The 14,746-nt window shown below is 42.4% G+C and overlaps 1 protein-coding gene across 1 annotated transcript; it reads right to left on the bottom strand.

Moving 5' to 3' along the window:
• Window positions 1–1,692: 1,692 nt before the first annotated feature.
• Window positions 1,693–13,218, bottom strand: LOC144142057 (uncharacterized). The gene is made up of 4 exons (XM_077673487.1): window positions 12,759–13,218; window positions 8,841–9,115; window positions 5,543–5,712; window positions 1,693–2,480 (listed from the first exon to the last, which is right to left on the bottom strand). The coding sequence occupies exons 1-4, from the start codon at window positions 13,197–13,199 to the stop codon at window positions 2,041–2,043; spliced, it is 1,326 nt and encodes a 441-aa protein (XP_077529613.1). The 5' UTR covers window positions 13,200–13,218; the 3' UTR covers window positions 1,693–2,040.
• Window positions 13,219–14,746: the final 1,528 nt, after the last annotated feature.

Raw genomic sequence — 14,746 nt, 5'->3', positions numbered from 1 at the left:
GCTTGCTTTCCAGAACGTAAACAATAACTACATATGTACGTGCAAAGGCATCTATCTGCGCGCGCAATTTGAGAAACGCGACGAGGGCTAGCTTAACTAGGAACAGCATGGGAGACGAGCGACTGACGGCGCACAGGAGAGCGTGGAGAGCGAGCTTCATCTTCGCAGCACGTACGCCAGGCTTTCGCTAGGAGCGAAACCATCGGCCGCGGCGAAGCAGTGCGACCACAAAAGATCACACCAAATTTTTGTCTTCATTTTTATGAGAGTGTTTGCTTGCCGGAACTTGTATAATTGCCACATGTACGTGAAAGCGTCCATCCCCGCGCGCGCACTTCGAGCACAGAGCCAAACGCTTATCTAGGAACACGACCGGAGGTCAGCGTCAACTTGAAGGCGCCCAAGAAGAGCGCGGAGAGATCAGGGGCTCAGGTACAAAAGGTTAACTTCTACCACATGTGCGTCAGCTTCCCCAGCACCGCAGGCCAGCCCCGCCCACGGAGCGAAACCATCAGCCGCCCGCAAAGCAGCCGAAACGAGGGGAGGGGAAAAAAGAAAATATCCACTTCGCAAGAAGTCACGCACATATAGATAGTGACGTACTGTGCTGCATTCAAGGAAGTTAAAAATTGCCATTTTTTAACCTCATTGGGTGCGCCCCTGCCTAAAGGGTGTGGTCGGCCTGGGCCCCTACGGGATATGGTTTGGGAATAGGCTGCCCCGGCAAATCACGAGATGCGCTTGATTGGGTGTATCACCAGGGCGTGTCTCCGGTAAAAAGGTAACTTTTGCATCCTCCACGAAATAGCTGGACGAAAGCCGTACGGCTTTGCATTAAACGTTTAGAGAAACGCTCGTCCGGCTGCGCCCTCCGGCACTATTGTAGCTTCACCGCAAAGTCAGTGGGAACGCGTACATTGGAAATTTTTTTAATGACGAGGTTTTCATTGCTTTCTTGAGCGCTAGCGACGACACCACGCGTAAATATTCACCGAGTACGCACCATATCCACGCAGAAAACTTCGCCGCGACTACAAGAATATTCACAGATAAACCTCTCCGAACCAAGAATGAGCTAGTTGGGGCCGCCAGATGCATGGTTCGTCCAGTATTCGCGCCGCTAGTCCGAAGCCGCACGCTCCCCCAGTGTTTTTTTCCGGTTTAAAAAGCTTCTTACGCTAAAACCCCGTTTTTTTTGTGGAGAAATTTCACTTCCTTATACAATACCCCCCAGCTTATTATACTTCACTGAATTTCACGTGTCAGAGGTAAAGACAGAAAAATGAGGCAGGAAGAAAAATATTACCGTTTATTCTTAAAGAAAGTTGAGAGAAGGGAGAAAGCTGAAGGTGCGTCCAAGCTATCTGCAAACCTTCAAAGGCCCAATGAGAAAACCAAGCACGTATCCTTGCAACAGTTTTTGGGCACTAAAAAACCCATCTACGAACGATTTCAACATATCTCGAGACATGGATTTTGAGATTAAATATGTTACTCCTTTTTTTGTGACCGATGCCTATACTACCTTGCCAAGAATGGTTCCTATTTCTCGATTTTGAATTATCCGTTTCGACACAATGCAAGCCCGGTTTTACGCACGGGCCGTGTGCCCAAAGATGTTATGTCAAGCTTTTTGGTCAACCATCCTGTTTATTGGGAAATGGTGTTTTTTTTTTCACAGAACGCCATCAGTGACACTAAGAAGGTTTTCGCTTTAATAAAGAAAATCAGGTACTGAATACAGGACCACCTTGTGTCGCACCACTCCACAAAGCGATTCTCCAGATAGCACAACTGGGGTGTCCATTGTCAACAAGTGTAATCCCAGTATTGGTTGCACAAGGGCCAAACGTGTGAAACGTGACCTTGGTGAAGCTCTATACATTCTCGGTACAACAGAGATATTTCAAAAACAGTCTTCATTTGATATGTACACCTTGATCTGTAAACGCTAAGCGTACTGTTCAATGTGCAATTTGCCATTCCCCCGTTACTGTTTAAGCACGACTTCAAAGGTCGCCAACGGCAGGGCTTCGGGGCTCAAATAACAATGTCTTCATTCTGGCTCGTAGAAGACCGCCCTAAACTTGACCGCATTGCACCAATGGACTCCCGCAGGGCTATCCACCGCCCACGCACGTAGTCGCAGAGCGCTATTCGGAACATTCTGGAACTGGCATTGTACAGGACAAAGTTAATGGCAAAGTTTGTGTAGTACAGGAGCATGAAATAGCGCTGAAGCACAAACGGCAACGAGTTGAGCGCCACATCTGTCTCCGAGTGTCTCAGAGAAAGCACAAAAACGTAGATCCTCATCGCGTAGCTTGGTAGGTTGAGCAGCATGAAGACTGTTGAGACCAGGAGCAACATCCGAGTTACGCTAATCTGAGTGGCATGCGGGATTCCACCGCCACTCGTCGCTGTGGTCGTCCCATCCACTGAAACCACGGTTGCATTCTGGTTTTTCGAGGATGTCGTAGCTGAAAGTAAAACGATTACAATTTTTATTGTCTTTGTTCTGCTGCGCGAAATTGTGCCATTACGGGCATTCCTATTGTCAGCCTCATTATTGTTGTACGTAATGGCAGTATAAATTTGGTAGCTTTCGAATGTGAACATTAATTGGTCTAAGCCACTTAGGCTAATTGTTTTTATAAGTAGCGTTGCTCAAGTATAGCTTGAATAATTCTTGAAATTATGTACGTGTGGGTTCCTCTTAGACACTTTTTGGTTAACCAGCATTAAAATTAGAACACTATATTGAGAATGATCCTCTTAGTATAGTTGAGCAAATGGCCGAGGTTCCCGAAAAATTTCAGAGGCATCTGCATTTATTAAATATTATACAAAAGTGATTCACAGATGAAGGCATGCTTGCAGCCAAATGGAATGGCATCAATCTACCAAGTAACCCAATAAAAGCTGGCTTTAGGCCAGCTTTTTAGGCCAGCTTTTAGGCCAGCTTTTAGGCCAGCTTTTACGCCAGCTTTTTAGGGCAGCTTTTATTCAGCTTTTTAGGCCAGCTTTTAGACAGCTTTTTGGGCCAGCTTTAGGCCAGCTTTTTAGGGAAATGGTTTCAGGCAGCTAGAATGTCACTAACAATGCGACGTAAGATATTATTACTCTAGAGTAAATAACTTAAGTAAATGTTTGTCACGTATAGTTGTAGCAAACTTATTAAAATCATTCAAATATGATCCTGTTTTATAGATATACCTCACGTTTTCTGTTCGATTTTGAGAAAATAAAATTTTTAACGTACTATAAATCAGCAGTGCGGGCAAAAGTTTTTAAGTCAGCTGAGGCTTTATATTGTTAGTTATTCTCACTGCTAGTAAAAATGTAAAACTTCACCTGAGGACAATTGTCTCTTTTAGGCAGCCTACCACAACACGCTTCAACTAATGTATAGCCAAAATCACCCGTTTACTAAATATATTATGCCTAACAACAAATTGTTTACTGTTTTACACTACACTGAACCCCTTGTGGAAAGAAGCATTTTCTTTGGGTTAAAATGGAATTCTGACAGATGAAAAGCAAAAATAAATCTATAAATTCTCAAAAAAATATGCCAATGATTATATAAGAATGTGTTTAAAATGTGGTCTTTTGTATCGTTCAAGTACGGCAGTGGCAGTAGTTAAAAAGGTTTATAATTACCCTCCGAAAATGCACGCCCTCTTGTTATTAGGACTCCAATATATGAAACGACCAACAAAGAAATAAATTTGTCCCCAGTAAAAAATATATAAATCAAAAATAAAAATAAACTAAACGGCCACGTTAACGAGGAATAATTATTAGCCGCGAACTCTACGGCTGCTTCATCGCCAAACAAGCATTCGCCCTCCTAATTGCGCCTACATGCACCGAGGAAATTTTCACCATCAGGCCGGAGAGGGCGGCTTGCTTCCGAAAATAAGAATTTAATTCAAGTAACGGCAGATTGTATAGGCCTAACTTCGATATAATAGAACTCTTTACTTTTTGGGGTCCTTGGAAAATCCGCTCAATCGAAGCCGCTTAAAAAAGAATATATTTTAGAATAAAGTACGAATCAATTACTTTTTTCAAACCTACTGACCAGATGCTTTTTATAGACTTGTGCTCCTAACCATCATGTGCTCCTAATCATCACTCTCTCTGGTAACATTGAAATCATCCTATTTCCTTACTTTTCTTCCTTTCTCTTGTAGTCTACACCGTTCATAATTATACATTTTGTGTCATTTTCTTTTCTCCTCTGCACCCCCCCCCCCTAACGCTGTGTCTTCTTCTCCAACCCAGACGCAAACTTTTCGCCCTCACTATGCTACCCACTGCTTCCTTTGTCATCGCATTCCCATCCTGCTTCTCTCTTTTTTAGAAAACCATCTGCCCTGTAGCACTTCGCCCCGCAATCACCGCCCGCTTTCATCTAATTTATCTAATTAGCGTCCTTATCTTTTTTCCGCATTGTGCTTTCCTCCTCTTCCTGCCTCCCCGCCAATTTACTCTCTTAAATGGCGTTTGTTGTTCCCTCTCTCTCCTTCTTTCTTTTTTTCTATCTCTTTGTTGTTCCACTTCTCTCTCATTCTACCTTGTCCTTCCTCAGTCCCCTTCACTACCAATCATTCGGCTTCATGCTTATCTCGCACTAATCATCTTCAGATTTTTCTCTGACCAGTTCTAATTTTCTTAAACTTTCGTACCCCTTCCCTCCCTGCCCTGACTTCCTGCGGTGCAATTTTGTCTTCCTTCGGTTTCCTCGCTTCCATCTTACTCTCAGGTGCTCCTTCTTTCTCGTATTTTGTGGCACACTCCCTTTCCCTTTTTATCTTTTCTAAGCCCTTCACCTTCACCACTATTTTTGTTCTTCCCATCTTTTTTTTTTCTGGCCGAGTGCTGGCCACTTCAGTCACACCCTTACTGTAAATTATTGTCTCGATTATTTTTTTCTCCCACTACTTCTCCACTATAGACGTTTCATTGTCCTTCTCTGCCGAATAATTTCGACATGGCATGTAGTGGGGGGGGGGGGGTGTTAAACTCCAAACGGCGTTCTATTCGCCTGATATACACACCTTTGGGCGACTTCACAATTTTTAGCGTCGGCTTTACTCTTTTGGGTCACTATTTAACCCTGCCTACTCTTTTTCTTCTAGTACCAATACTTCCACCAGCCCTTACGTTATTCCATCTCCACCGTAAATTATTTTTTTTTATCTCTCCAGCCCTTGTCGCCCCTCCATAATCCCCCACATCAATCCGCGTAATAATTATTTACACTCACTCGAACCCTGTCGTTCCCTCCACACACTTTTATTCTCCTTCTTTCTTTGTGTTCGCTGGATCTATTACCCCTACTGTCTTAACTTCCGCTTGCTTTTTATGGCCCCATAAGCCTCTATAGTCGCTTACCTAGTTAACCCCACCCAGTCCCTATCGCACTACAGATCAGGATCTCCTCTAACAATTCTGGAGTATTTAAGTGACAGGAAGACAGATTATGATGTTCTGCTTTGTATGCTCAAAGAGCATCAAGTGTGAAGTTTCTTACCGAAAGATTTCTTATCATCACTGCTGTGGCCAGATGTGCTTCGCTGCAACTTGTAGCGGGCGTAGAACAAGTAGATCGACCTTCCAATCATAAAGTTCATGAAAGCTATGAGCGCGAATGGCACAATGAATGTGAGGACAGTATCCAGAATGTTCAGGTAGTAGAGAACGCTGTAAAGAAAGAAAAGACAGCAAGGGTTAAGTTGTCAAAAAAGATGTAAGAGCGAGGCTTCATCTTGTAAAGATCCAAAAAGCCGTCACTACCGAAGCATGAACATTCACAGTTTTTTCATCAAACTTTCGCCTTCATGACCATCTAGGTTATTATGCTCATGACATGTTCTTGATGCACCCCCACCTAGAAGCTATTCTTGTCCCTAATACCAGTGCTGCCTACCTTGTGCAAATCGTTTTCAATATTTTGTGCATATTCTGTTTGCTATGTTTATCTAGCAATAAAGATCGTTATTTAGAACTCCAACAGGACACCACCTTACTTTGGATCAAGAAAAAATCGAACAAACGAATGTGAAGCAAAAATGCCGCACGAAGTAATTGTGGCGTATCAGATCGTGTCAACAACAGAAGGCTTTTATAGGACTGCCATTCAACACTGCCTTTCAAGCTTGAAAACAAAATCTAGCACTTTTTTTCTCGAATGAGGGAATGTAGAGAAAGTCCCCGTCCTCTCGTTGTCCAAAACTCAAGAAGACACCTATGGTGTTCCATCCAGTCATTACTTGCGAGCGATCGCCAAATTGTTGCTCATCGGATTTTTTCCACGTATTCAGTGGCAGTCACAAGTTATACGCTCTTTACATGATAAATGCCAGCTGTCAACGTGGCCTCACCGTGAACTCTTGTCAACATAGACGTAGCCCGAAAAAAACTCCTTCCAAAAGATCCGCGTTGGGCGTATAAGTATGATTTTACCTGATGCAATTTTTCCCTTGGTTTTTTTTTTCTCTTTCCCGGTGCCAACGCAACCTCGTGTGCAGTCAGCAAGGCTGTTTTCCAGGCAGTGCAAAAGGCGCCAAGCTTCTGGTGTGGGGGCGCGTTGTTTGAAGTACACACGGCGAAGGCATCGTGTTCTAATTCACGGGCTTGTAAACACTTACCTTTTTATGAGTACTTGGCAGTACAAACTCGTACTGTTCGTATTATAGGTAAATTCAAAATATTCAAGTTCTTATTAATTAGATCTCCCTCTAGTTAATATTGTCCCCTTCCTGGTAACAGAGCTGAGCCCTAAATATTTTTCACTCACCTAGCGGCCTTATTGTTTCCCCCATCAGGTAGATGCTACAGCATTCTTAACTGCTTTTCTCAATCGAATACATACCTTTCAGCACTAAAGCTCACTATTTTTCTAAAGGTTGCGGCTGTGCAATACGCAACTGCTTCAATGTGGATGTTTCGCCTCCACCTGAGCCTGGTGTGCGACAAAACCGTCGTTCATCGGGAGGCCTCATTGGTGTATTTTATAGTTTCTATTGGAAATATTTAAGAATCGCTTTACTTAATCACATTATTCTTCTCAATGCGTGACGTTTTGCTCTCTTACACCTATGCAGCGAATATACTTTTGGCGACAAGAAGTCATGGGTGGTTAGATTATCATGCCAGTGCATTTTCTTAAGTACATTTAGGAGTAAATAAATGCACACGTGTTGACGGCAGCCGGCTCTTAAACTTTCGTATCCTCAGTCTCCTTAAAACTTGTCTTCTATCTGTATTTTGAACTCAAGTTGTTCGAAACAGTGTTTTGTCCGTGTTGATTGAAAGAGCAGTGAAATAGCAATGTAGATGCAAAAAGGGAATGCTGCAACTCACACCCTGTGTGACTAAGTTAGGCACAAACGCCGAGCAGAAAGTTCTCACTTTTGAAAGTTCATATTACGGGAGAAGACTAGTGTCATGGACAGGAGCGTAATAAAGGTTCCGTATGGTGAAAAAACCCGAGTACCAATTAAACGATTTCAACGGGCTTTTTTGCAAAATTATGATTGTTTGTAGCGCCGGAAACTCATTTAAACTAGTTTTTCGTAGCAACTATTACCCACAAAATTGTTTAAAATAACTTTCTTATTATTTCCATGAAAAACACAGGTGTGTCTGTCGAATTTAAAGTTGGTCGTTAATTTGGCATTTTTATAATCAGCGCATTGGTGCTACTGCCTTTATACATCAATTTGTTTTGCTGGAAAATTTTCCATTGTGATTGCTAAAAATTAAATTTGTACATTTTGCTCAAGAAACATTTAAAACGGTCGTCGGGATACCTTTTATCTATACTCGTATTATGTGAAAGGGCCTGTTAAGTCACGTAAATGCCCTGGGATAGTCATTGAAACTTGAGCTACTACACAGCTACCGTGGCGCATGAGCTTGAAATGATTGATTTTTTTTAAACTAAACCGAACTATATAAAACATAACTACATAGACGTTGTCTTCAGGGATATCATTATCTCGCGGCGTTGTTTAGATATTACTTTTTTTCGCTAAAGGTGTTTTCGCCGGTGGTACAATGTCTTGTATAGGAACGTGGACAATCTGTATTAAGGAGAAACAGGCCTTGGGACAAATTTTGTGTTTTGGCAACCCTCAAGACGCACTTGTCCCAAAGATGCAATAAATTGTTTTTCGCTCACGAATGTGGTCCATACAAAATTCAATAAACGAAGTTCAGGATCTTCCATCACATACCTACGGAAAAGCGGTTGGTATTTTCAAAGTTACACTCCTAATGAACTGAGCATACCTTAAAACCTGACAAAAGCACCAGGGCGAGTGCTAACATAGATATCTTTCTAGTAACATATGAAGTTATACCGTTAAATAGGAGCTAATGAAGCTCTATACGTGTAAATGACACTGTTGAAATATTAAACAAAGCATGACTGGTTAAGAATTTCCTAATACCGCCCTAAAGTTTAAGCTTGTCTTGGATTTGTAACGTCTGATATTGTCTCCTAAGAAATAGAGGCATTAGTAGCCAACAATACATAATCCTGTGATCTGGCATTTGAGGCAAAACTGGGCGGTTTTATGGATTCTACAATTGTGGTCTACTTTGAGATATAATAAAGCACCGGGCCGTTTCTGGCAAGAGCACATTGGTAGCAATAAAACTGCATCAGTCTCTTCATCATATCTTGATATGACCTTGTAAACTCCTGTAGTTTGTTGACCACTAAAAATCGTTTTACCAGCGGCTTCAGAAATAAAAAGAACATTTTTGCGTCCATATTCTACCGAAAAAATGTGAATATATACTCCAGTAAAAACAGTGCTTACTTTTCGTACTCAGCATGAAGATTGCACTCGGGGAACTCTCCATCGTTCACACCCACAAAAAGGAGAAGGTGCGCATTGAAGACAGCACTCATCAGTGCCGTGGCACCGATCACCACCCGTGGCCGAATTTTCGCTGAGCTTGTCTGAAGCTTCCAAAGGGGGTAGCGGACGGCCACGAAGCGCTCGGCAGTGAAGCTTACTGTCAGCCACACAGACCAACAACTGAATGCTGACGACAGAAAGACCAGCAGCTGGCATAGCCCTTGCTGGTAAACCTGTAGAGAAGATTAGCATCAGGAAAAAAATGTCATTTAGCGTACTGGATGCATGAGATGTTTGAATTATGTCAACAAATGACGGCAATTGTTGGATGTTTCCGAGCACTAGTGCACATGTGTTTTTTTTTTTTTCTCACGCGCAAACTTCGAAAGATAACACGTCAAAACAGCCCTACTTTTGCAGTCGTCAAGGTTTGGGCACGCAAACACACCGGCGTTTCCGCCACAGCACTTTTGTAGTGGTGGGTGGTGGGCTGGGTGTGTAAAACGTACAATACAGTCAGGGGTCTGAACTAATAGTAATAGCTTTGAATGATTTTATAGAAAAAATTACGCACTACGGAGGGGGGGCAGAAACAGGAGCCCCTACCCTAAACGCAAATTGAGCATCACAAAATAGTTTTGGTGCTAATTAGGACAATTTTAAGAGAATGTGGTCATTTTCGGCAATTTTCAGTAGTGTATTTTCAATTCACGAGATTTGCGTTTTGCCCACATTATACCGTGTTTCTTTTCAGGTTGCCTACTCGAAATACAGACAATTTTGTTTCTCCCTCTTTTGCGTTGGCCAAAGCTGATCAGAAATATTTCAGTTGTTCCCTTTATCCGAAGATAAAGAGACAGTGAATACTGCTTGGGGGCTCCATATTTAGTTGGCCTGAACTACCTTGTGCCGTACCAATAGAAATTTCACATTAGCCTATGCACATCATACGTTTAATAAAACTACAGTGGCGCTGTGAATGTAATTTACGCAATGTGCTTCTTTGTGTCATATATAACTTTCAGTCTCAATATTCTAACATACGAACAAACCATACACCATACAGGGCAATTCAAGTTTTGGCAACAAAATAATCGTGTAGACCGCAAACATTATACAAGGGGCGTGCCTTCTAAAGGAATATTGTCTGCGGGCCCCGGGAGACTAGATGAAACCCACTTGCTAATGATGGCCGCTGCCCTCTGTTAACCTGAAAATTTCTGCCGAAAAAAATATACCGTCCTAATGCGGGAGAGTTAAAACTGGTTGTCTGAAATCAGCACGTAGATGTACCATTACACACCAGCCGGAACATCTTCAAGCAATTCGGCCAAATATGCAAACAAATCAAACTTCACCGTAAGAGATGCAAAAATTGGAGAAATACAACCGTATGTGGGTGTTTCAGTACAGTAGAGTGAAAAACCCAGTAGAGTACAGTACAGTACAGTACAGTACAGTACAGTACAGTGAAAAGCTGAGCGAAAACATGTAAAGGGGGCGCGTAGGCTATCTTTTATGATTTCAGAATGAGAATTACGCCTAGAGTCGTAGTTTTGGTACGTACTTGAAGTCACTAGAGCAAAAGAGAGTAGGTCACTTTCTCTACCACCTCTTATCACTGTTGTCTTTAGTGCTCACTATCACTATACTGGGCATGTTTTCAGGCCTGGAATCCGCCTAATGCTAGGTGGGCTTTCACAATAAAAGTAATAGCGCGCGTGCAGTGCCAAATTTATTTGTACCTCAAGATACCTGTCACAAATTTAAAAAAGAAACTTCGACCTTTCCCGTACTGTTCAGCTAACGGGGCGTGCCGCCTTCACCACCATGACCCTCGTTTATCTGCCACAGAAACCGCCTAGATGACGGAAACGTTAGGGCGCACGCATTCAACTTCAAACATAAGTTTCAGAGGGCGACACATAGACTGGAATAATACCACTTCGAACAGCAGCTTTTGATTCTTTTGTAAGTACAAGTTTAGAACTTCTGGCGAGATGCAGAAAGGGAACTAAGCCTGATCATACGCTGAATATTAAACATATGGTGGAATAAAAGTAGCAAACCACTTTGTATAAAAAAACAGCGTGTAAAATTCCCCATCGACTCTACCTCCATGATACAATGCGAACTTCAGGGGCACTTTAAACACCACGTAATAAAAAAAAACAAATAGCTTAACAGAAAAGAGAAACCAAATGTTCTTGTTGTTGGGCTATTCATAAAGCGCCTAGCTTACAACCACATTCCACCGATTTTTATGTTCAAACCAACTGTCCCGTAAGACAGGCGGTTCAGCACGCCCCAACGCTACGTCTTTGTTTGAAGAAAGTATTTCCCTATCAAAGAACAGTGTTGTAAACCCTATAGCAGATATTCCGTGGGTACTGTGATAAGGGGGGTCAGTGGGTAATTACCGCACCCATGAGAAAGTGCATTCTTGAACTCAAACACTTCGTTCTACTAACCAGCGATGTTAATAGTAATACCTGAAGCAACATGCAAAATCTTTACGTGCAAATTCCAAGGATAGCCATCGGTGTAATTGTTTCAAGGAAAAAAAAAAACCACAGCTTGCATCTTCATTACCAAAACATACATTATAATGTATCTGCCCATAAACATTTCCAGGCGATAATCTCGTCAGTGGACCGAGCCCATTTTTTTGCCCTCACTTTGCCCTCTAAAAATTGATCTACCCAAATATATTTTACCATCATTTAGTTCAGTTCTAAAAAACACTTGGTGCATCTGTTGTCAATTATTTGCATAATATTGCATGACCAGATAAATTACAGTTCTTTCGAGTAATTCGAACCAGAATATAGTAAGCCGACCGGTGTCCGGCAAACCACGCTGCTGTTTTGCTACCTTGAAATATTGACTTTTCGGTTCCATGGCTTGTTAAAATGGTCAGTTTCAGTTCAGTGTGCAAAGTGAAATTCCAATTTCTGTCCGGTGCGTCATACCAGAAACTACTCACTTTTTATGTTGGGAGATTGTGTGTTGACAGAGCTAACTTATAACAATACTTGTTATAAATAATCGCCGCCCAAGTTTTTTGTCTTATTTGGGCCACCAGAAACAGCCTGCCCATGTTAGTTGGTAATATCTGGTCTTTTTTGCTCCTGTATACATATATTTAAATAGCGTTTTTTTTGTTATGAGCATTTTCATTTTTTGGTTGTAATTTCAGCGCCACTTGGTAGCTACAGGCATTCCTGTACCATTTTGCACAATTGCCTAGCGGAATAACATAAGATCTTTTCAGAAGTGCTCCAGTATTTTTGCTTTAGCAGTAGTTGAATCTTCTCAATCGACATTTTAAGAGCTTTTCAGGGAAAGCTATCGGCAATTTCGGAGAAGTAGTGTCCCCGTGTGAACTTTTTCGGGTAGAAAATGCTTATTACCACAAAAAAGCAGATTACGTGCAGGCGACCAGACTGTAACAAACCTTTGGCGGAGACCGAGAGACCAAATAGGAGGATGCGGATCATTTTCAGGTGTTAGATTCCGATGTGAAAGAATATATGGGATTTAAGATTGGGCAAAGGTGCTTATGTGACATAAGGGGAGATATAGGAAGCTTGGACGAAAGTCGGATAAGGGCAACATGGAGCAAGACGGAGGGTGAAGCGATTGCCGACACTGCCTGCAAGGCTATGTACACGTGTATACTACAACGCACTCACTCTCTGGTGAACTAGAAAGGTAAAAGGAGCAAAACACCGGGGCAGGTGGCAAACTTCAGGGAAACACTGGGAAGGATATCAGGGCAAAGAGGAGACTGCCGCGAGGTTTTACGGACCGAGCGGTCGAAACGATACAGTCGTTCCCTGCCATTTGGGCCGGTGTCAGCAAGTTTTTACTCACGTTTATTCCTCGTTCGCTGAGCCAGGCGAATGAAAGAACAATAAGAAAACCAGAGTCTGAGGCAGCCAGGGCTCCCAGGTATAGGCTAGATGTCCGATTCCTTAGATATGTGAAGAGGAACGTCAGCAGAGAGAGGACGTTGCCTATAAGACCGAAGTAGATAACTATTGGCATGTAGGCTGCGTTAAGCAGATCCAGGATGTAGATGGCAACCGACAACTGTGAACGCATGGCGGTATTCCGGTTTTGTCTTCTTGCCGACGAGAAATTTCCCGGGCGGCGCCGTCCTCCGTATGTAGATGTGGTGGCTTCTAAGAAGGTGTCTGCAGTCATGTTGAGTACGGCCGAAGCAATCTCAGATAGTGCTTCGACCTCATAGCTTTCATGCCTGGCTGCCTCTGTATTCATGGCCATGGACTCCAGAACGGTTACAGAGGTCATTTTGAGCCGTCACTTGTCTGTTCGCCACCTGCGAGAACGGAGAGATCAAACCAAAAACGTTGAAAGAGGGGAATACCAAAAGCAATGTAATGTTCATGGCTGCTATTATAAAGTGGTTGAGTGGGTGCACAAAATCTTGATGAGCAAGAAAACTCCAGCATGATATGTTAGTTTTTAGGCGAGCATTTTCCGAAAACAAGGCGAATGCGTTGAAGACCATTATCGTAAAATTATTTGGACTCCCACTCTCAGGACGACAACCTTTAGTTACTGAAAACAAAGCTGGTTTAAAAGAGGTTCACGAATTCTTTCCTAACCAAATGTCCCAAAACCTGGCGACTTTTCACAGTACCATACATTGTTCTTTTAAGTTCTTTGGCGCGCGTGTAAAAATTACAGCAAGTATTCGCGCAATTTTCAGGGCTTCAACCTAATGCTTCCGGGAGTTTGGGTGAAGTAACATTGCCGATGCTAGCTTGGCGCAGCCTACTCTAGGGAAAACCTGCCTAGTAATAGTTCCTTGGACAATCTGCTGAATTTCCTGCGATTTTACTGCCATATGGACTGGGTACTTTTTTATGCATTTTCAATCGTTCGTGTGGTAAAAGCCTGGCTATTAGAAACTTTTTTTACTAGTGTGAGAGCAAACCTATGCATCTTCGCTGTATGGCTAAGACGTTTGGTATTACTTTCGAACTCGCAAAAGTGCTCTTTGAGCCTTTTTGCTGTCACATCAAATAGGGTAATGTTACAAAGTAAATTTAAAAACAGCAATTTAGGTTGAAAGTTATAGAGGATCGAAAATTCCTAGTCAGGGGACTTTGCAATTTTTACCGTCCTTCAGCAATTTCTAAAGTGCGAACACCGATATAAGAAAACCCAAAACTAATTTCAGTGGTTCACGTGTGGCCCCAAAAAGCAAAAAGTTATTATACCGTTCAAGGAATGAAATCGCTCATTGATAAGCACAGTTCTGGATCATTGAATGAAAAAAACTACTTTGAAGAACGTCTAAACAGTGCATGCGCTCGTAAAGACACGTTATTGAAACGTGGGGCCTGGCTAGGTGGTTCAAGTTTTTCCAAAAAAGTTGCGCAGTCCATACAAAAACACAGGAGGGAGGGCGATTACGCCCGCGTGGTTGTGGTTTTTACGCTGGTTTTTATGTCACGTGCCCTTTGAAAACTTGCTTCTCTAAAACGCAAATTTGACAGCTTACTTATGAATTCAAAGTTAATGGTGGGTTTATTGCGGGACCAATTTATTTACTCTAAGGCCTATAAATAAACTGTTTAATTTGTTCTGTGTTGTTGAAACACTACTCCGGATTTCTGGTCTATAATTGTTTTGTAACAATCTGTGACTGGGATATCTGTGAAAACCAGCTTGTCCCGTCCTTTCCTTGTGTGTCCTGTGTTTACCGCTGCTCTTTATTCAATGCAAACGCGAGCAGACTGAGAGAAAAAATACAGCGCAGAAACGTACGCCGACACGTGTAATTGGAGAAAAAAAGGTGGGCATCCACTCTCTCGCGGCGTCTCTAATGC

Source organism: Haemaphysalis longicornis, unplaced genomic scaffold (assembly GCF_048455015.1).
Source record: "Haemaphysalis longicornis isolate Haplotype H1 unplaced genomic scaffold, Haemaphysalis longicornis Haplotype H1 scaffold_6, whole genome shotgun sequence".
In the NCBI taxonomy this organism is placed as follows: Eukaryota; Metazoa; Arthropoda; class Arachnida; order Ixodida; family Ixodidae; genus Haemaphysalis; species Haemaphysalis longicornis.
Note: the sequence above shows the minus strand (reverse complement) of the source record. Positions and strands in the feature narration are given on the sequence as shown.